Source organism: Rhamphochromis sp. 'chilingali', assembly GCF_963969265.1.
Source record: "Rhamphochromis sp. 'chilingali' genome assembly, chromosome: 16".
NCBI classification, from domain to species: domain Eukaryota; kingdom Metazoa; phylum Chordata; class Actinopteri; order Cichliformes; family Cichlidae; genus Rhamphochromis; species Rhamphochromis sp. 'chilingali'.
In genome coordinates this window covers 33926390-33946802 of record NC_137943.1, presented here as the reverse complement: position 1 = coordinate 33946802, position 20413 = coordinate 33926390, and the positions used below count along the sequence as shown (strand labels likewise).

Here is a 20413-nt window from a genome sequence, read left to right as displayed (position 1 = left end):
GCATATTTATCATTATTTTTATTATTATTAGATCTAATGTAGACCATGACATACTTTAACAATGATTATCAGTACATAACTGGAACAAAACATCCACACAAAGTCTTTGTTTTGAAACTGCGCGAGCATTGACAGAGCTGATTATGACGTAGCTGCCATAGAAAATGACTGATTATTAAACCAGCTGCTCTTGCAGCTCTACGGGAGCTTTAGTCCTCCAATAGTGATGTAAACCAATGCTGGAATAAGGAAGTGATGCTACCTGAGTCTCTGTAACAAGTTTAAAGAAACCAAACACACCTGCATAGATTGTGTAGAAAAATAAATAAAATGTTGTCATTAAATTCTGTTCAGGTGAAGTTTATTACACATCAGTTTCACACAGACTCTGGAAAATAACTGAGCTATTTTCTGATAATTGAGGTGCATCTGAAAGTGTGTCTGCTGGTTTTAGTTAAAACTGGTTAAATTCCAGTTTTTAAAAAAATCGTTTTTAAAGAATGAATTCTTTATGTGAAGGTGCTAATAGTTTTAGATGTTTACTGTTTTAACTGTGTTAATATTGTTATACAATATATTGTTATAATACAGACCATCTGTAATCTTCACCCACACACAGAGAAAGTGCATGTCTTCAAAATGACTGGGGATGAGAATCTTTTCCAGTAATTAATTTCCTTGGAATTGCTAGTGGAATCATTTATTGCCTACTGATTCCTCTTATTGGTTCCACCTGCTACAATCAGCTGATTTCAGTTCATGTGCAGAGACACAACAGTAATGTGCAGCAGGAATATGGACCTTACTTACTTTTTATTGCACATCCTGCTAACACAACTTCGGCTATTTGTAAGGACCTGCGCAGACAGCATGCTAACATAAAGCTAGCCAAGTGTTCTGTATTCCCAGAGGAAATAAACTAGACTGAACGTCATGTCTTTGAATTAATGTCTGCTTAGCAGCGCCGATAAGAAGCCAATGAAAATTGATAAGAGAATCAATGAGAAATTAAATTTATGTGTTATTCATAATCAAATCAGCCACTAAATTCTTATCAGTTCCCATCTTTACTAGGGACCAAAATGTTTCATGTTATTTTATAGTTATTAGTGCTGTCAGCATTAATCTCGTTAAAATGACGTTAACGGCATAACCGCATTGATGCGCATCAACGCCGTCCAGCCCCACGCGCAGGGCGATCCACGCTAACTCGCTGACGGAGATTTGGCGCGTTAAAACAGTTACGGCGTTAACTTCATTTTAACAAGATTAACGCTGACAGCGCTAATAGTTGTAAATGTTATAACTTAAAAAAAAACAGTTATTTATTCCATATCAGTTCAAAAACGAACGTGACTTTTATAACGTTCAAATGTGACCTCAATCGAAAGATTAACAACTAAAATCAAGCCAAAGCAGACGCACAGAGCAGCAGGTGGTGTGAAGTGTGAAGTTTATTGGTGTTCAGGAATGTCAGAGCACAGCAAGTCGACATCAAAGCTGCCTGAAGGGCTCTGCGGTCGGCGACAGGGGTGGACAAAATAACAGAAACAGTTTGAAACAGCTCTGCAGAACCATAAATATACATCTGTTTAATCACCAGTAACTGAGGATACAGAGTGCAGACGAGCTCCAGGAGGTTTTGAGGTGTGAGCTGGTTGTTTCTCAGTGATACAGAAACGACAGCTTTTACTTTGTGTTACCACAAACAGAAAAAAAACTTTGTTTAAATAAAATACAGAAGACAAGTAAAAATGATGATTTCACAGGCCAAACATGGAAGAGCATGAAATCTGAACGAAACCTTCACCGCAGAGCTGTTTGTCCTTTCTGTATGATTTTATCCACCTTTCATGAACAGAAGCATTAAACACACAAACATGAAGTCGCTGCTTTTTTGGTTTCCGTACTTTTCCCCACAAATTTAAAACCACTTCTTTTTTTTCTTTAAACACGTGTTGTATGATCCTCGATCTTCACAATCAACATCACAGGAAGTCAAATGAACTGCATACTTTTGAAGTACTACACACATAATGGTCCACATGTAACGAGCACAGTGAGAGTCTGAACTTTTTCTTTGAGGGGATTTTTCTTCTTTTAAGAGGAGAACGTGATTTGACCTAAACCTCAGAGCAGCGTCTGAAAAACGAACCGTGAACCTTTAAAACAAGATGCTTCGAAACGAGTCCACGTTCAGCCGGAGCACGAGGCCGTAACAGAGACTTGTTAGAAATATTTGTTTTACGTTGAGCTGCCACATTAACTCTTGACAATCAAATAAATGTAAAAAGCAGAACTTTAAATGAAAAAAAGCAGACTGCTCAGTTTCCCCTTTTTGATTGTAATCATCACCTTTCAGTTTTTCATGAATCGACTGTTTCGACGACAGGAACAAAAACTGCTTTTCTTTAAAAACAGGCTCCACAGGAACGAGCGGATCGTTTACACGTCAGAAATTTTAGTAGATTAACAGAAGATTTATTTTATACTCACTAATTTCTATATCAGATCTGAAGCCTGTCTGTGATTTCATCCTGTAGAGAGCTCAGGTAACATGTCGCAGATTTCTCATTAACTGGACGGACTTCCAGCTGGTGACAGGAAACGGAAAGTTCAACTTCCTTACATGAGTTCCAGAGTTTAACTTCAGCTAAACAAAGGTGTTTACAACCAGCACAACTCAGCTGGCTGCAAACACCTTTAAAACTCAGTGTAACGGTTACTTGTTGGCAAATATTTAAATTTAAAGATTAATTAAACCCACAGGATTTAAAATTAACTGACAGATTTCAAACTGCGGCTTCAGACACTGGCTGATGACCTGAGTGAGAGGAAGACACTGAAGCAACGTGAACGTCACTCTCACTTTCAGCCTGTGACGAAGAAATCTGTCCAGAGCGTCGCAGAGAAAAGGAAAAACTGCTGTGATAACACTGTAACACTGATCGGGCTCACTCAGCTGCAGAAGAAGAAAAACAGACACAAAAGCAGCAAAAGCAGAATAAAACAGGTTCCTCAGAAGAGCTCCGGGCGGCTGAAAGCAACAGTTTCTCCTTCATGAATTCTTCATAAATATGAAACGATAACTGGTGACAGGTGATCCTGGGAGGACTCCAGGTGTTTCCCACTTGTGATGGTCGTGCGTGTTTGTTGACAAAGACAAAAACAGCTACAAGTTTAACACAAAGAAAAAACTTAAAAAAAATATTTCTGAACCCTTTTTGAACAGCTGACCTCCAGCCGGCCGAGGTCGGCGCCTCAGCGGCAGACGGGCTCAGTTCAGCTGCTGCTTTCCTGCTTCACAAGTAAAAACTAACTCAAGGCGTCTATCAACAACAATTAAAAAAAACACTACAACTCTGATGGCGGTACTGGAATGCCCGTGAAGCTCAGGACTGCCTCTCAGTATCCCAGGTCCAGCTGGATTTTGTGCTCAAAAATGGCGATTAGCAGCATTATGCAGAAGCCCAGCAGGATGCCGGCGTTCTGGAGGAGGAAGAAGCCCCAGTGGCTGAAGCCGTGGTCGCCGGCGTCATTGTGCAGCATCTCGGGGACCTGAAAGAAGAAAACTGTCTCAGGCTCACAGACCCTCTGCAGAAAACAGGAACTTTTCCCATGAAGGAGGAGGAGACGTTAGTTTAAATGAACGGACAATGCACCGCACATCTGCTGCAGTACCCGGTTACACCACTAGGAGGTAAAAAAAATTCGAATAAGCTTTTCTAGAGTGTAGAGCAGGGCGACAGCCACGAGAGGGCGCCTTTGTTCAGGAGAAAGAAGCTCTGCTGTGTTTTCCAGCACTAAACCCTCCTGCAGCTGTTTTTCAGACGTACAGACATTTATATGACGGGATTTTTACGATTTATGAGATGCCAATAAAATGATGGCAGTATCTTCATCTCAGGCTGAACTCTGCATTTAGTGTCAAGCAAAAGGAACATTTTTTATGTGGAATATTCATTTAAATTTCACAGCATTAAAAGTGAACCTCTCGCTCTATGGATCAGGATGTGAGAGTGGATGCTCCCTTTTGATTGGCTGGAGGGTAATGCTCACTTACCATGTCCACCAGGGCCACGTACATGAAGAGCCCGGCTGTGAGGGCGAATATCCACGTGGAGATGTTCTCGGCGTAGTGTCCAATCAAAATCCCGGTGATCATGCCCAGGTAGGCCATCATGGCCGACAGCACGTTGTAAAGAATGGCCTGACGCACCGTCATGCCGGCCTTCAGGAGCACCGCAAAGTCACCTGAGAATCGGAGAAGACTGTTACTCACTACGACTGCTGCACCCGCATGATGGATGTGGATAAAACCTCTGACCGTGAACTAAATTAAGGATCAGACCGTGTCCAAGGACAGGATAACTAATAAATCAAACTAACATCAGAGAAACACGTGAAAAGAATCAAGAGCAGGACTGTGCACAAAGACAGACGTGCTGCACAGCTCGCTCTGAGCTGGTGTTGGTTGGTTCAGCCTTGCAACCACTGCACTGTTTCTCTTTGCCTTCATGCATTAAAGATCGTGCAGTTTGTGGTGTATTTTCAGGTGGTTGAGTAAATGAGCTGCGTTGCTTTTGCAGAAAGGAACGAGCTCTTCAGCTTCTGCTGTTCCACACATTTAAACCTTGTCTGTCTCTTACTGTGATGTTACTGCTTCAAAACGACTGCACAACGCAGGAATCAGCTGCGACCAACACATGCAGGCTGTGAACTAAGTGCCTGATTTTTGATTTTGATTTCATAACAAAATAAACACGCTGTGACCTCCCAGTGAAAGGTTTCCATATTTAAATGAACAGATGTTTAAAAGTCTGAAAGAAGGGTTTTTTCACTCTTTCAAAGCCAATATCTCTTTATTCCACTGCAACAATAAAGGACTTTATGTAGGTAAGACTGAGGCTTACAGAGAAAATGTTCCACTGAGATAAGATGAAAAAGTCTCACCCAGCTCATGAGGCAGCTCGTGGCAGAAAACAGCCACAGACGTGCTGAGACCGCTGGACAGACCCTCACTGAACGCAGCGCCTGCAAACAGATAAACATTAGAAACCAGCAGCAGCAAGAGGCAAACATTAGCATGAAAATGCACACCTTCATGTCACTGTTTACCGTGGCTGAGGGTGAATCCTCCTGACGTTTAACTTTAATCACCAGTTTGTTCTAACATTACTAATTCTGCCGTCAGTGGTCAAGTATGTTAAATATGCTGTGCACCAACTTTCTAACCTACTCTGTGAAGATGATTTCTGTGCACCGAACTGACGCTTCATCCCGTGACTCTCTCATGTTTCTACTTTTCCACTCCCATCAGTTTCAACCAGTCTCGCTTCCAGACTTCAAACTGTTGAGAAGTTTAAACCCACTAATTACGACATCTGTCCCTCCAGAGTCTTCAGAGACTTTTGGACCAACGCCACAATCTTTCATCCGAAGTTCTTAATCTTTGTTGAGATTCTTCAGTCTGGTTTGAAATGACATCACAGCTCTGCATCTTTAGAGTATTGCTGATGTGAGTCATTCATTGTACGACTTGTGAATCGTGAAACGTTGATTTCCTGTCTTTTGGTATCCGTGGTAACACACTGAGTATGTTCAGCTCATATCTGACTAACAGCTTGTTTTCCATCAGCTTTCTGAAACAGCTTCTTCGGTCTGCGGCGTTCCACAGGGATCCATTTTAGGCCCCGCCCTGTTTGGGTCCATATTGTATTGCCTATCACTGCAGACCACGCCCACTCACACCTGCCTCAGGTGTAATCAGACACTGACTGGTTCCTTAAGCTGAGGCTCAAGAATTTCATCCCCATCAGTGACAACAAAACCACATATTTAGTTTTTAACACCCTCACAAATATAACTTCATCTCTCTCCTGCAGACAAATATCCAACTGATGACTTGTTGAATGGTCACTTCCTGTGGTGACATGACAAACTCTCAGCACCATGTTTATTCACGTCAAACCAACCCTGCTGGGCTCTGATTGGTTAGAAACTGGTGTGTTTGCTGTTAAACGAGTTCAAGACAAAAAACTGAAGCTAAAGAGGAAGTGAGATCACGGGTTGTGACCCTTCTACTCACCGATCGCGAGGCCGTCGCTGAAGTTGTGCAGTCCATCTCCCATGATGACCATCCAGGCCAGCGTGGCCACTCCGGCCTCCTGGAAGTGCTGCTCCGAGTAGGAGTGGGAGTGGCTGTGCGGGTGGTGGTTCTGAGAGTGGTGGTGGTGAAGGATGTGATGGTAGTCGTGGTGGTGGTGGTGCCTGCTGTCCGTCTGGCCAACCGTGTCATGGAAGTGGGAGTGGCATTTGTTCTCGCAGTCCTCGTCGGTGTAGTTAGCGGCGCTCCCCGACGCTCGGCCGTAAGCCTGCGGCGAAACGAAGGACACCTGCGGCGCCAGCATCACCTGCTCCTCCTCCGCCACGTTGCTGCCGTGCAGGCTGCTCGAGTGGTCGCCAAACGTGCTGGCGCCGTTAGTCTCCACATCTGGAGACACAATATGGAGATCTGGTCAGGTTAGGCCGGGAGGTCGACCTCCGCCTGCGCCGTTTCAGAGGTCAGAGCTCTGTTCTCTATGGTGGAGCGACCTGCAGCTCTTAAAGCCTTCACGCCAAACGTGACATCACAGTTGTTAACATGCACCAAGCTGACACAAGCCTCCATACAGAAACACATCTCAGCTCTCGGCTCGAGTGACGCTCGGCTTCACTTTGAGTTGTTGAACAAAACACGAAATAATTCACCTTCACTCGGCTTCACGCGGTTCTCCTCCAGCGCCGGCTGTTTCTCTGGATCCGCGTTCTCGTTCTGATCACACTTCTTCTGGATCTGCGTGGAGTTCGTACAAACTCATCAACATCAACATGAAAGGACCAGTTTACAGTTTTCTGACAGCAGCACGAAGGTTTGTAGGCCAGAATATTTACAATTACCATGAATGCTTAAACGCCTTCATTTTACCTCCAAGTCAGACACCAACTTCTCAACAAAAAAACCCATGAGATGAGAAATAAATAGTTCCTTTAAGAGTGAACAATCAGAACAGAAAATCAACATGTTACAAAGACTTATTGTTCAACTTTGTAGCTGCTGTGTGCAAAGTGTCCCAATTAACTCTATCTGCACAGAGAAGGAAAGCTGATGCTAAATCAGACCGTTCGTGTCCGACTGTATCGTTGCAAAGCGTAAACAGAGGATGCATCGATTTTTCATGACGTTTCAAAAAATACAAAACTGCAAAGTCATGTTGAAACCAAAAGCCGGCGGCGATCTGCAGCCACGCAGGGGAGGCGGACTTCAGAAACTCCCTCAGCTGAAAAAAGGCGACGACAGCAAAATATGTTCCTCAGAGCCAAACCTCAAAGTGTTTGAGCTGAGTCGGGGATTTTTGTGAAAAACTGAAATTTTGAGGCGTTTGTGTTCATCCAATTTCATGGCAGAAGGCTGCGCCGCACACTGCATGTAAACTATGTGATCAAAGAGCTTTTTTAATGAAATCTCCCACACGTCTGTGAAGCTGTCTCAAAGATCTGTGCAAAGCCCCGAAGAAAGATCCTGAACTTTGACATCAGGATGTTTGGATTCTGCAGCTGACGTTTGACAAACAGGCCGTCTGCCTGTAAGACTGTGACTGTACGATGCTCTGTTCTGACCTTTGGTTATTAACTGAGGGCTTTTAAGTAACTAAATTCTAAGTAAGAGCGGGCTGCATGATGTGACTCAGGTCTCAGTGTGTTAAACGGTCAGTTTAACAGTTTGTCTGCACGAACAACAGGAATCAGGAGTGTTAAACGTCATTCTGACTGTTAGAGAAACTCGCCGTCTCTGACCTTCTGTTTCTTGTCCTTGTACATCTTTCCGAGCGTCAGGAAGTGCTCGATGAGAAACATGAAGTAGACGCCACTCAGAGCCGTCAGGCCCTTCCACACCGCGTCCAGGTTCTCCTCGTGCTCGTGGTGGTGTCCCGTCATCGCTGCATCGTCGTGGTGGTGATGGTGGCCTCCCTGAGACTGATCACACAGCGTTAGCTTAGCATAAATATGTGACACAGGGGGAGCAGCAAGAACTAAATAATTAGACTGAAAGTATCTCATGTATGTTTACACATCGACTGATGATGATGATGATGATGAAGGTCTTTATTATCAGAACAAAAGCAAACAGAAAAACTGTCACAAATCTCTGTAAACGGTTACAAAATGTTCTTTATCTGACTGTTCTTAAAAAAATAATTTAAAGTTGTGCTTGTTGTGATCTTTGAATGCGTATGATGTCACACACACATGACACACACACACGTGACATATGATCCTCATTTATAATGTGTGGAGTCTGCGTGTGTCTATGAATGTGTAAACACGTTGCAATGGCCGCTTCCCTTTTGTCCACATCGCTCTTGAACAAGACGTTTACAGTCTCAGTGAGTTTTAACTGGAAAAATCAAGACTATGATAAAATAATAGAATAATTAGAGGCTGATCAATCAGCCGGCTGCTGATTAGAATCAGAGACGTGATCTACCTGATAGATCAGGTTTGGTTTTAGAGCTCGACAAAGAGTCAAATTTGATAAAAAAGGGATTCGAACACTCGCTTCACCTCACGGCTGCAGTAGATTTACAAACGTGCAGCTAAGCAGCCTCTGTCTGCTGGCTCGCTCGCCGCTGCGTTCAACAGCTGAAGTCATTGATCACTTTAACTTGAGAGCATGAACGTCACGTGTTGTAAGACTTCCTGTAAGTCAGGTGGTCGCACTCTGCAGGCACTCACGTGGGGGATGAGGTGCAGGAAGGCGTCGCCGCTCAGCGTGCCCACGGCCAGCGCCACCAGGAAGCTGAGGAGGAACTTGAAGAAAACTTTGTTCATGAGCGGGATGAGGACGACGCCGAGCAGAGACAGCAGGCTGATGATGGTGATGGAGAGGAACCCGCCGACCCACGCTGCAACACAAACACAAGCTTCAGGAACATCAAAACGCTGCTGACAGAAAACACCGCACCGTCTCTGCTTCCAGCACACGACGCTGTGATTCTTCAACTTCAGGCACAAACTCAGTGCCGACCCAGAGCGATCCCTGAGTCATGTCCTCAGACTGGTTTCACTCTGCTGCAGCAGCACAGAGGCGGCCCTCGAGCAGTCGCAGTCTGAAGTGTCCTCACTGTATTTGTGTTATCTTTGATCATTTATTCGTTCTTTCCCTGATGAACTCTACAGGTCGTCCACGTCCAGCAGCTCAGCTTTCTGTTGCTGTGCAAACAGTAACTGCAGACCGCTGGACGGACACGTTCACAGGACCACAAATTTCACTTCAAAGATGCTCTCACCTGACACGAGTCTGCAAACGGAGCTGCTCGATGAATAATCAGTTTTAGTTTGATTCATCTGCAGCGTCTGACACCAGCGCTGTCAGATCATTTTCATCACACTATCGGACATTTCACAATTACATTTACAGACTACATGTCGTCATCCATCCTTCTTACAATTACTACGCTGTTGACACACAGCTGTGGCTTCCTGAATACATCAGCAGCTTCTCTGACCTCAGTAAACGCTTCACAACTTCCACTAACTGGATGTTTTAATGTTCAAGCTCAGTCTCAGTGTTTGTACAGTGAGCTCGGTCATTACACGGCCTCCTCGCAGCAGCATCAAACCTCCTGCTAAGAACCTCCAGAGTTGTTTTTCACCAGGGTTCAGATTTGACACCCAGTCTTGTTTCTTTTACTGTCAGCTGATAACTTAAAAACATGCCTCAGTCTCCTCAGACCGACTTTGTATCGACATATACAGTTTAGTTTATACATGTGCTTGATTGTGTTTGCATTTTAGAATATGTCCAGTTCTTTATGTTCATATCCAAACTTTATGACTGCATTTTAAAAAGTGTGATACAAATACCGTGTTTACATTTCATATTAGCAGAAATATTATTAATAATAATATTTCTGAGATTAACTTTCCTCCCACACTGAGGAGGATTAGGTGGTGCAGACGGCTCACATTAAACGTACCCGTGGTGATGTTTCTGCTGTTCTCCCCGCCCATGTGCTCACTGTGGTCGTGGTCTGAGTGGTTGTGGTCTCCATGGTGACCGTGAGCATGCTTGTGATGCTTATGCTCTAAAAACAGGAAGAAGGAAAGATGAAATTCAGAAGTTATTACTTCATTCTTACAAATTCAAAGAGCCGTAAGGCTGAGGTCAGAGGACGGGACACTGTGACAGAGTGTAACTGGTTTAAACTGGTTCACCAGATTAAACACCACAGGTGGCAACATTTCCCAAACACTCGGATCTGTTTTTTCCAGCCATCGAATCAAATATCAGGATCAAAATATCCAGATCACAGCAATCAGACCACAAAGTCAGAGTCTGACAGCAGTAATCAGCTGCAGTCCTGCCTGAGGGGTTTAATCCTGGTGGGAATTTTCCTCAGATGTTCGAAGGCCTGGAGACAGACGGAGCTGCACTGGGAGCAAAACTATTTTAATTTGAATCCAAATGTTTGGTGATAAAACAAAGACCGTGCTGCATTCAATGTTCCTTCTTTTCTTTCCTTCCTGCCAGCCGTTCACTTCACATTTAGTTATTATTTCGAGTTAACTCATCACTACCCTTTACCTTTGGAGTCACAATAGAGGCCCAACGCCTGACCAGATGAACCTGTCCTCCTCCTCCTCCACCTCGTTTTTGTTTGGTTTCATTTGAATTATAGTGACGGTTAAAGAAACTGCCTGTAAATGGTCCCGTGTTGAAGTTCAGTAACAGCACGTTTCTTAAAGAATAACTGTGTAAAATAATCGAGTTACCAAAATGATTCTGATTGGTGACGTGACTGAGCAGCCTGTTGATTCCAGGACAGAGTCAGCGCTCTCCGGAGTCAAACAGACGTGTTCACTGTCACACTCGGAGCGAGCGAGTCATGCAACAGGAATGTGATTTTACCAGAAGATCCAACAAAGTGCCGCAAACGCTGAGCCAGGTTCACCGTTCAGCCCAACAGCTTCAAACAAAGAGCAGCTAGAGTCTGCTTAAAGAAGACGTCAGTCATTCGATTTTACAGCAGAGGCAAGAAAATCTCGACTCAACAAAAAATAAAATGCTTGTTTTTCTTGTTCTGCTTTCTTATTATTTCTCTGGTATGAAACACCGAAGTGATGATCAGTCAGCAGCTGCACACATTTTCCTGGAGATACTGATGAGGAGTTTTGGTCCTACCTCTCGCCCCGTGTGCCGAGGCGTCTCCGTGCAGCACGCACGCTCCTCCATCGATCTGGTTGAGGAGGGCGGGGCAAAGAAAGCTGAAGTCTCTGAGCGTGACGCCGGCCTCCTGAGACATCCCGTGTGAGGAGAGGATGAAGGAGGCGTTCAGACACTAGAGGGGGAAAAATTAAAACAACAACATTGAGTAAAGAAAACACCTGATAAGAGACTTGATTTATCACGTGTACGAGTACAAACATCTCGGCTGACATCAGCTGATTTGCTGACTGCGACTGAGCCAGAAACCAGTATCGTACCTCTGAACCGTTCTGGCTGCGGCCGTGGGGACGATCCTGATCGCGGTCATGCTCGCTGTCGCCACTTGCGGTTGCTTGTGTCTGGCTCTCAGTGACGGCGATCCTGGTCGTTTGTTCCCCTGACGGTCGCCCCTGGCTTCCATCTTGCTGTTTCACCACGTGCTGAGCTCTGTATGTCACCGTGGTGCCGACCTCCTGAGCCACCGCCGCCACTGTGGTTTTCTTTTCATAGAGGTTTAGACGACTATCTGGATCCTCGCTTTTCTTTCCCACAGCACCGTCGTGGTTGTCGGGGGTGTCTGGAAACTTCGGGGGCTGTGAAAGTTGTTTTAGGTGATCAGAATTGCTTTCATGGGGATGGTGGTGATGGTGGTGGCCTTTGTGGTGGTGGTGGTGGTGGGGATGGTGTCCGGGTTGCTCGTGATGCTGCACCATAACAGTCCTCATGCGACCCAGCCCCACGCTCTGAAGGAGGCGCTTCAACCCGGCCAGAGAGATGGTGCCGTTTTCTCCATATCTGTCAGATTTAATGGAACAGAACGATTAAACATGGCGCATATATGTGAGGCCTGCAGCCACCTGTGCAGCTAACACACAGACTGACGATCGATGACTTCAGCTGCTGACTAACAAACCAGCTGCTGGACCAGCTCCACCTGTCTCACTGCCAGGAGCTCACCTGTTGAACAGAGCCTCCAGGTGTTCCCTCCGGCTCTGCTCGGCTCTCTGGGCGTCGACGACAGAGGACAGTAAACGAACCGCGCTGTTGGTTTCCATCGTGGACCCGCTGCAGTCTGTAACGGCGCCTAATGAGTCGCCACTCACGGCGAAGAGAAACATCAGAACCAGAACTGCACTCATCTCCTCTTCTTCCTGTGGACAAAAACAGACGGTAGACATGTTGACACGTCAGGAAGAGGCAACACTGAGTGAAACGATTACATTTGTTTTATTCTTGGACTCTATTACAGTCCTTGTGTAATCGGTGGGCATCTTATCCTGGGCCTTCCTGGGTCCTCAATTTATCCTCTTCTACAAACTGTTATTAGCCCCTCCCACCTGAAGCCAAAATTCTTCTGATTGGCTGCCCCTCGTACGCCAGAGAGCTGAGCAGTAGATGAAACTGAAACTTTTTAATTATTGATTATTGATGAAATTTCCCAAAAGATGTTTGATTTATTCTATAGACAGAGCAATGAAGCATGGGGCATCATTTGGGGACATTAACTAATTAACAGTGATCATAGACGAAAAATAAACTCCAACATTGAAACTGTAATATTCTGCTACCAGTGTACTGCACTACTGTGTATATAGATATAAATTTCTTCTCCCTTGTATAGTGTATATTCTCTTCGATTGTTGCACAGTATTGTTGTTCTTAGGCATGCTGCTTCGTCCACTTTGCTGCGAATTTCCCATCTCTGAGACAAATAGAGTCTATCTCATATTATCTGAACAGATTTCCAATGCACTCATTATCTGAAGTAACATTTATCTTCTGAGACTACGTTTGCTTTAGCTAGGTTTAACTAGGGCGCAGTTTTAGATTCCCCCCCTCCACGGGTAACTGATCAAAAACAACCCTTATTACATATTTATATCACCTATTTATATGTAATATCTACACTTAAAACCTAATATTAAAATAGTAAGCTCCAGCACTCATCACAGGATACTAATGAAGGATCCATAATCACGAATGCGTGGTAATTTCCCCACAGCCTATAGGTGACGCCATTCTCAAGTATAGCCGTATAAACAGAAATCACAGAAATTCCCCAGCTTACTCACTCATGTCTGTCTGTGTTTCTATTTAAAGGATTCACCATTTCACCCTCTAAATAAGAAACCGAAGAAACAGACTGAGACTCTGCTTTTCTAAGGAAGTGAAAACAGTTCACTGAGTCAAAGGGGATTTTAGTGCTCACTGCAACATTACTGCTTAAATGTCCTCAACTTCAAGTATTGCAAGAACTTGCAGTCGAGACTCACCCAGTAAGTAACTACAGATGGAACAGATGCGCGCCACAGTTACAGTGAATAAATGACACAATAGAAACACCGGCAGCCCACCGTGACAGATGGAAACTGCACAGCAGATGAGATCACTGTGCAGAAAAAAGGTTTTATTTAAGCCGATCTAAGCAGCAGCTTATAAAGAATTTTATCACAATAAACTTGAAGTACGCGTCCTTTGACACGAGGAGAAATGTTAAAATTAGACGTTTTCTGAATGGATCTTGGTGTGCCGTTCGTCCAAGTTAGCGGATGCTGGTTTAGATCATTAGGAAGTTAGCTTAAAATAAGAAACCGATCGTATTAGTATTAATGAATACGAGTGTGCGGTGTTCAATTTTAACGATGAGTGACGATATCGCTCACACAGACGCTCACCTCCTCCCCTTTAAACGGTGGTTTAGCCGGCTAGCTACGCTGCTACCCCTGGTTAGTTCTTAAATTTCTCGGAGGATGCTCAAAGACGATATCTGCCAGATGACCCGGGCCAGGCTTGGGCCTTGTGCTGCCGAGGCTCGGCCGCTCAAACAGGGCTAATAAAACATACAAAATACATCCCCGGTGGTACGAGCAGCCACGCGTGGCTGCATTTGACCCGAAACACAAACTCGCACTGGAGGTAAACAGTAACACGTTGGGTTTGTGCGCTCCGCACCAGCCGTGTGCCGTGTGCACAAAGACGACAACCCGGAAATCAGCACCAGCTCCTGCCGCCACCGCGCGGAGCGGACTGGACCGGCCGTGCTGGGGCTCCCGGCGGCCGCAGAGAGGTTTTAAGCGAGCCTTTTCAATGACCGAAACCACTTACAATGAGAGCTTGTGCTGCTTTTATCCTCTGCGGGGATGAATGAACGCTTCACGGTGCCGCTCTGTCCTCTTCGGTCCGGTAACCACGGCTGATGGATGCGTTACCTTCACTGGCTGTCGGAAATCTGAGCATACAAAGGACGGGGCAGAAGGAGGGAAACGAAAGGTGATTAGCATAACGACAAACTGAGCACGCTACCGTCACAAAATAGATCTGACCCGTATGTTTCAATTTAGATTGAATGTTTTACAAAAAAAAGGCTCTGCACATAATTTTACCAAAAATATAGATAGGATCACTAGTCTGATAAATGGAGCCATCAATACATCGATGAGTTGTATAGTCATTTTTTTTAAACAATCAGCTACAAAAAAGAAGTTGAAGAAACAGAAATATACAAAACAAGCTACATATTGCTTTACAAAACAATAACTTGAAATATATTATCACAATGGATATTATATACAAGATATAGCACAAATTAACAGGATCCTGCAGGTTTCTGGACTCACGTTTTTGGCCACTGTCCTGGTGTTTTATTTAGAGCCAGATGGTGGAGAGCAAATTTACCAACTAATCCTAATGAGCTGCAGGAGAAAACAGTACAGATGCAACGCACAGACATGGATAAGTTTGCCATAACACCTGTCAGTATAAGCAGCCATGCTCCCTTACTTTAAGCCTTAACCAAGTGTAAAAACTATGGGGGAACTATCCGTAGCAGCTGCTGTAAACATGAAAGGATTAACTAAACATGTAGGCAGCCTCCAGTGGCCATTCCAGGAACTGCAGTTTCACCGTTCATTAGTAAACTTTGATGGCACAGGCCAGCTTCGATGACAAACTCCAATTTATCAATGAAAATGTAAATTTTCACAGCTGAATCTTTTCTGTGCTTTATTTCCTGACACCTTGCAGGAAAAGACTGACCGATGTGGATAAAAAGGCTCGATTTCAGCAGACTTACGGAGCTCAATCAAAATATGTGCAGTGTATAAAATATGTTTACAGGCAAAATGCAAATTCTAAGCATGAGCCTTCCTACATAACATGGCAGAGTGATTCATAGTTTACAGGGACTCACTTTGAGCCAAGAAGCAGGAATAGAAAGCTCACAGTGATTTTTGGCACCTCAGTTACTGTAACTATCGTCTTCCTGAAGAACAAAACGGTTAAATCAGAGTTCTGCTGCTCGGATGTCGACTGAGACGAGTTCGCCTGGTTTGAATTCTTTCACTGTTTGCTGTTTAACGTTCACGCTGAATTATAAATTCTTCATGAGGCCTTCCACAGTTCAGCACCACACTGTCTGAGAGGAGCTCTGGCTTAATGCCTTCATCGTGCATTTCATTTTAACGGACATTTCTTTGTTTTAATCATAATTTTTTTTATAATTTTATCCCTTTTGACCAGTTCTATTATTCGACTAATATTTCTTAAATAGGTTTCATTAACTGGAGGGCCAGGTTGTGTCTGCTCCTCACAGATCGTCACTCGCCTGCAGCAGCTGATCTGTTGTGCGTCATTACCAGACGTACTAATGCACCTTTGATATTTCTATGATTTAATAATTGATTAAAACACTTCCTCTTTGCCTTTAAACCACAGTGAATTTGATTTATTGTTGTATTATAACAGTTTAGCTCTTTTAGCTGAGGGTCATAAACCTGCACGTGGCTCTCTTACATTTGTTGAATTTCAGCAGTAATCGTTAGCGCAGATGCTAATGTAGCTGAGATGTAATATACTGAGTGTGAACATTCTCAAAACTGTATTGTATATAGATTTTTTTTTATTATGTAAAGTTAATTTTTGTAAAACTAAGGTTCCACATAGGGGTGGGGAAAAAATCGATACTGTGTAGTATCGTGATATTTTGTTTGCTAATAATGTATCGATACAGGGACGGCAGAAATCGATATTTTGTTACAAAAAAGGTTTTTGTGCTCTGACTTCAGAGCATGTTGATCCTTTTTCTGAGCAAGAATCCTGACATTCCTTCACTGTCCAAATGTGTTTAACTTTTTTTTTGGCAGCAATAAACATGACAGTTTACTTATTTTAATTTAAGATATGTTTTATTTTAATTAAGTTTAAAACTTTTTTATTTAATGTAAAATTATATTTTGTTTTCGTTTACTTTCAAATTCTTCAGTTGCTGAAGGGGCTGCATAGTTTTCATAAATTGCATAGTTCAGAATAGCTATAATTGTACCAGATGGTTGCATTCAGTTAAGTTGGACTAGACTGTAATACAAACCGTTCAGTTTGTCAACAATAAAAATGACTGAAATGAGAGAAAGACTGAGTGCGAGACTTTGATATTAGATAAAATGAATATTGATAAAGTTTACCTTTATGTACAGAATCTGAATATCGCAAAATATTTTTAAAAAATTGCAATAATATCGTATCGTGCGTTAAGTATTGTGATAACATCGTATCGTGGGATGCATAGTGATTCCCACCTCTAGTTCCACATGTCACTGTTGAAGTGGGGCATTAATCAGTGTGACACCATTTGTAAACATGCTGTGTGGGGGTTCCCGGTCGAGCTGCATGGACTCCCCACTGGTAAGGCACACTTTCTGTAGCTCCTCTCGCTGTACTATTATGTGTTTTCTTTACTAAGTATTAGTTCTTATGGCCAAAGTGTTTTTGATTACTTTGAACGAGGAAAATAATAATACGAACTGCCTTTTATCTGTTACACCATCCGTCTATGTGTTCCTTACTTGTGCTAAACAGGGACGAGGAGAGGCCTGCTGTTGCTGCGTGACACTGATTTTGCTGCTGCACTTTGTCTTTTAGAAAATAAATCCAGTTTCCAGCCAGTCTGTGTCTGTCCTCAAAACGTAGTCTTCCATTTGAAATCTGCTACACTAACACCAAAATGTTTAGTCCTGAGTCCAGCATCAATGCTGCTGTTTGATCAGCTGTATCGTTAACTGCAGCTAGAAATGACCTCTAAATGTCTCTCCTGAGAGTTTGAGGTTTCCGGCTGCTGTCATACTGGTACAGCACTTTAGACAAAGCCTGCTTGCATTTTTTTGTGCTCATAATTAAACTGAAAACAGGTGAAATACACTAAAGCTGCCTGTGGCAAAAAAAAACAAACGTTATTTATACTCAGATTTATGAGATTGCAGTTACCAGTAGTTCATTGTATCAGCTAGTGCTGTCAGCGTTAATCTCGTTGAAATGACATGAACGCCATAACCGCATTAACGTTAGCGCAGATTGTGGCATGCAGCCCTGTGCGTGGTTAGCTTGTTAGCTAAATGTTTCAGGTCTGTTTTTCATATTTAAAGAATCAAACTTTAAAGTTTTCTCCCTGGGGGTTTTATTATCTTTGTTACATTTGCAGAATAAAATTAATCGATCCCAATAAGTCAGAAAATCCCAGCAGCACTTGAATGCATCATAGGGGAACTGCAGAATTCTTAAGGAGGCCAGTAGTGCGCAACATGTGACTGAGCGCTGGATCACGTGACAGCGCAGTCCTGTCCAGGTCTGTTTGAAGGAGGAAGAGGAGGATGAATGAGGGAAGAGTCAGCATCACTTTGGTTTCCTCAGAGGATTAGAGTCACGGTTAGAGGGCGGGAAGGAAGATGATTGGTCATCTGCAGTTGGTAAACATGATAATAAACACCAGTGAGAATGTGAATGAATTATTTCTATCTTCAGTTAAAAATAAAATTCTTCTGATGTGCGATGACGCTGCAGACTCGACGCAGAAGGAAAACTCTGAGCTCTGTGTCTGTCTGCGATTCTTTTCAGTCACTTTGTGCTTTTTCGTATCATTTTGATGCGCATGTGCAGAACGTTTGAGTTTCTCTGCAGTGATTTTGCACCAGTCTGTTGCCCCTTTGTGTCTTTTTGTTGGTTTCTGTGTTTTGGGGGTTATTTTTAATTTTTATGTGTCTTTCTGTGTCTGTTTGGACTCGGCTTATCTCTCATTGATTTGCTTCTTTTTGTCTTGTCTGCAGGCCTCTGCTGTCATTTTGCGTCTCTTTTTTTACATGTTTGTCTCTTTATGTTCGTCATGTGTCTATTTTGTGCCTTTTTGTATTTTTTGTGCTCATTTTAGTTAATCACAGTTGTTGTGGATCTCCCTGTGGTCAGTTGTTATTGATTCGCCTCGTTTCTTACCATCTTTGTGTCTCTAATTCTTTTGCAGCTCCTTGTTGTTGTTTTTACGTTAACCGCCTCTTTAACCTTCCTGCACAGTTGGTGATTCGGTAATACTCGTGCAGCTTGTGCTGAAACAAACACACCTGTCACTGAACTTTGCTTATCTATTCCTGACTGGAAAAATCCTGCAGCTGTGACCTGTTTTCCTGTGACCACAGAAAAGGTCTTTTAACATCATACATGTGTGCAGTGTGCTGAATACTCTTACCACAGCGCTACTGTTCAGGTTTCTCTTCAGTGTGAAATGTTTGCAGTTCAGAGTCTCACGTTGTGCACAAAGATAACAGAAGATCAGCTGGGGACGGCTCGGTCTCAGAGGAGATAACTCCCCGCTGAGCTGAACGCTGAGCCCAGATGGATCCAAACAATCACCTGTCGCCCAAATCTGTCTCCCAACCCTCCCTCAGCACAAACAGCGGTTTGAGTATTCTGTCCACACCTGATCTTTGTGTCGGTGTTAACAGATGAACTGAATGCAGCTCGTGTTTTGTGATTATAAACCAACAGACAAACATGTTTTTGGCTCCTGAAGGATCAACGATATTTGATTAAGAGGGTCTGTAAACTCAGACTGTAGAAGAAGAAACGAAAATGACTGAAAAGAACCGTTTTTGTCTTCTTTTATTTATTAGTGACAACAAAGGAAAAGGAACAACTATATAGTTTCATTTTATTATATCGTGTGTGTGTGTGTGTGTGTGTGTGTGTGTGTGTGTGTGTGTATAAATATATATATATATTTCAAATTTCAGAGTGTGTTTTTCACCTGTTCATTAATTTCCCTGTTTCTATTTACATGCACATCATTTTTCATTTGAAAAATGAAGCTTTTATTTTAAAAGATGAAATAAAATTTTATATTTGGAAGCAAAAGGAACTGGTGGCGGCATTTCACTTTGCTGTTCTCTGCAGCATCGCGACTGTCTGCTGCGTCGACAGAGTGAAGAGAGTCTCTCGCTCAAAGAACCAAAGTTACAATGTAACCATTTGACTGTCATCTTACTTTTACTAAAATTGAAGCTTTGTTCTTCAGTTAGATTTAGGCAATGAAAACTAAAACACTGTCCAGTGTAGGCAGTAACATGTTAGACTTGTAATGCAGAGCTTATGATTTGGGATGTTACCACATTTGATCCCCATAGAAGATTATTGAAAACATCCACATGAGTGGAAGCAAAAGTACTTTCTATTGAAATCTATCAGTCTGAAAGTTGTGCTGAGTGTAACAAAAGAAACCAACATATTTCTTTTTCATGACTATTCCACCTTTTCTCAGTGAATTGGTCCACAGTGCAGAATGCAAAGCTCTAAAGTTTCCACTGGTCTTTCTGTTGATGTCAGATGACTTGCATGTTTCTCCTACTTTGCATAAAAAATGCAGTAATGACGGCTGAGCTGGTGTAAATCACAGGATTTCTCACAGGAGTTTGGGATCATCGCTTATGATGATCATTTTTTGTCAGGTTTAGCAGTTTTGCGTGGACTTTTTTAAAACTTGAATGTGTTTCCAGCTTTTTACTGTAAAACTGCTCCGTTTTTGCCGTGAGCTCGTCTTCAGCAGCAGCTAATTCACATTTCCTGCTCTGCTGATTATTTGGGGCAGCATGATGGCGCTGAGTGAAAATAAAATGCATTGTGTGCGTTCACGGGAATGTGCTGATGAGTTTTATTTTTGGACCTCAGTGGAGCTTTGTGATACGAAGCAGAAACAGTTTATCAGGCTTGTTAGTACATCCTCAGAAATGATTGCACCTCATTCTAGCTTTAGGGGCACAATGGCAGTACTCTCAAAGGTTCTCATTAAACTTTCCTTTTACAAATGTTTATTTTTCAGTCATTTGGAAATGCACTGACTTTTCTTTTAAG

At 43.1% G+C, this 20413-nt stretch overlaps 1 protein-coding gene across 3 annotated transcripts; it reads right to left on the bottom strand.

Annotated features, from left to right (window-relative positions):
• Positions 1–1647: 1647 nt before the first annotated feature.
• On the bottom strand, positions 1648–15776 carry slc39a6 (solute carrier family 39 member 6). Of its 3 annotated transcripts, none has more exons than XM_080906883.1 (13): positions 14866–15776; positions 14354–14477; positions 12206–12399; positions 11527–12043; positions 11225–11381; positions 10020–10127; positions 8776–8945; positions 7837–8016; positions 6751–6835; positions 6089–6493; positions 4954–5034; positions 4064–4254; positions 1648–3558 (listed from the first exon to the last, which is right to left on the bottom strand). In XM_080906883.1, the coding sequence occupies exons 3-13, from the start codon at positions 12385–12387 to the stop codon at positions 3406–3408; spliced, it is 2229 nt and encodes a 742-aa protein (XP_080763009.1). In that variant the 5' UTR covers positions 12388–12399; positions 14354–14477; positions 14866–15776; the 3' UTR covers positions 1648–3405. The 3 variants fall into 3 exon arrangements, with proteins under 3 accessions (XP_080763009.1, XP_080763008.1, XP_080763010.1); XM_080906882.1 differs by lacking the exon at positions 14866–15776 and adding an exon at positions 14632–14832; XM_080906884.1 differs by lacking the exons at positions 14354–14477; positions 14866–15776 and adding an exon at positions 13924–14216.
• Between the last annotated feature and the right edge of the window lie 4637 nt (positions 15777–20413).

Excerpts from the sequence above, each read along its gene's own strand:
- slc39a6 (XM_080906883.1), bottom strand. The coding sequence starts at position 12,387 with ATGAGTGCAGTTCTGGTTCTGATGTTTCTCTTCGCCGTGAGTGGCGAC. Across the intron at positions 12,044-12,205 it reads CTGGAGGCTCTGTTCAACAG|ATATGGAGAAAACGGCACCA; the intron begins GTGAGCTCCTGG and ends TAAATCTGACAG. Across the intron at positions 8,946-10,019 it reads CAGCAGAAACATCACCACGG|CGTGGGTCGGCGGGTTCCTC; the intron begins GTACGTTTAATG and ends TTTGTGTTGCAG.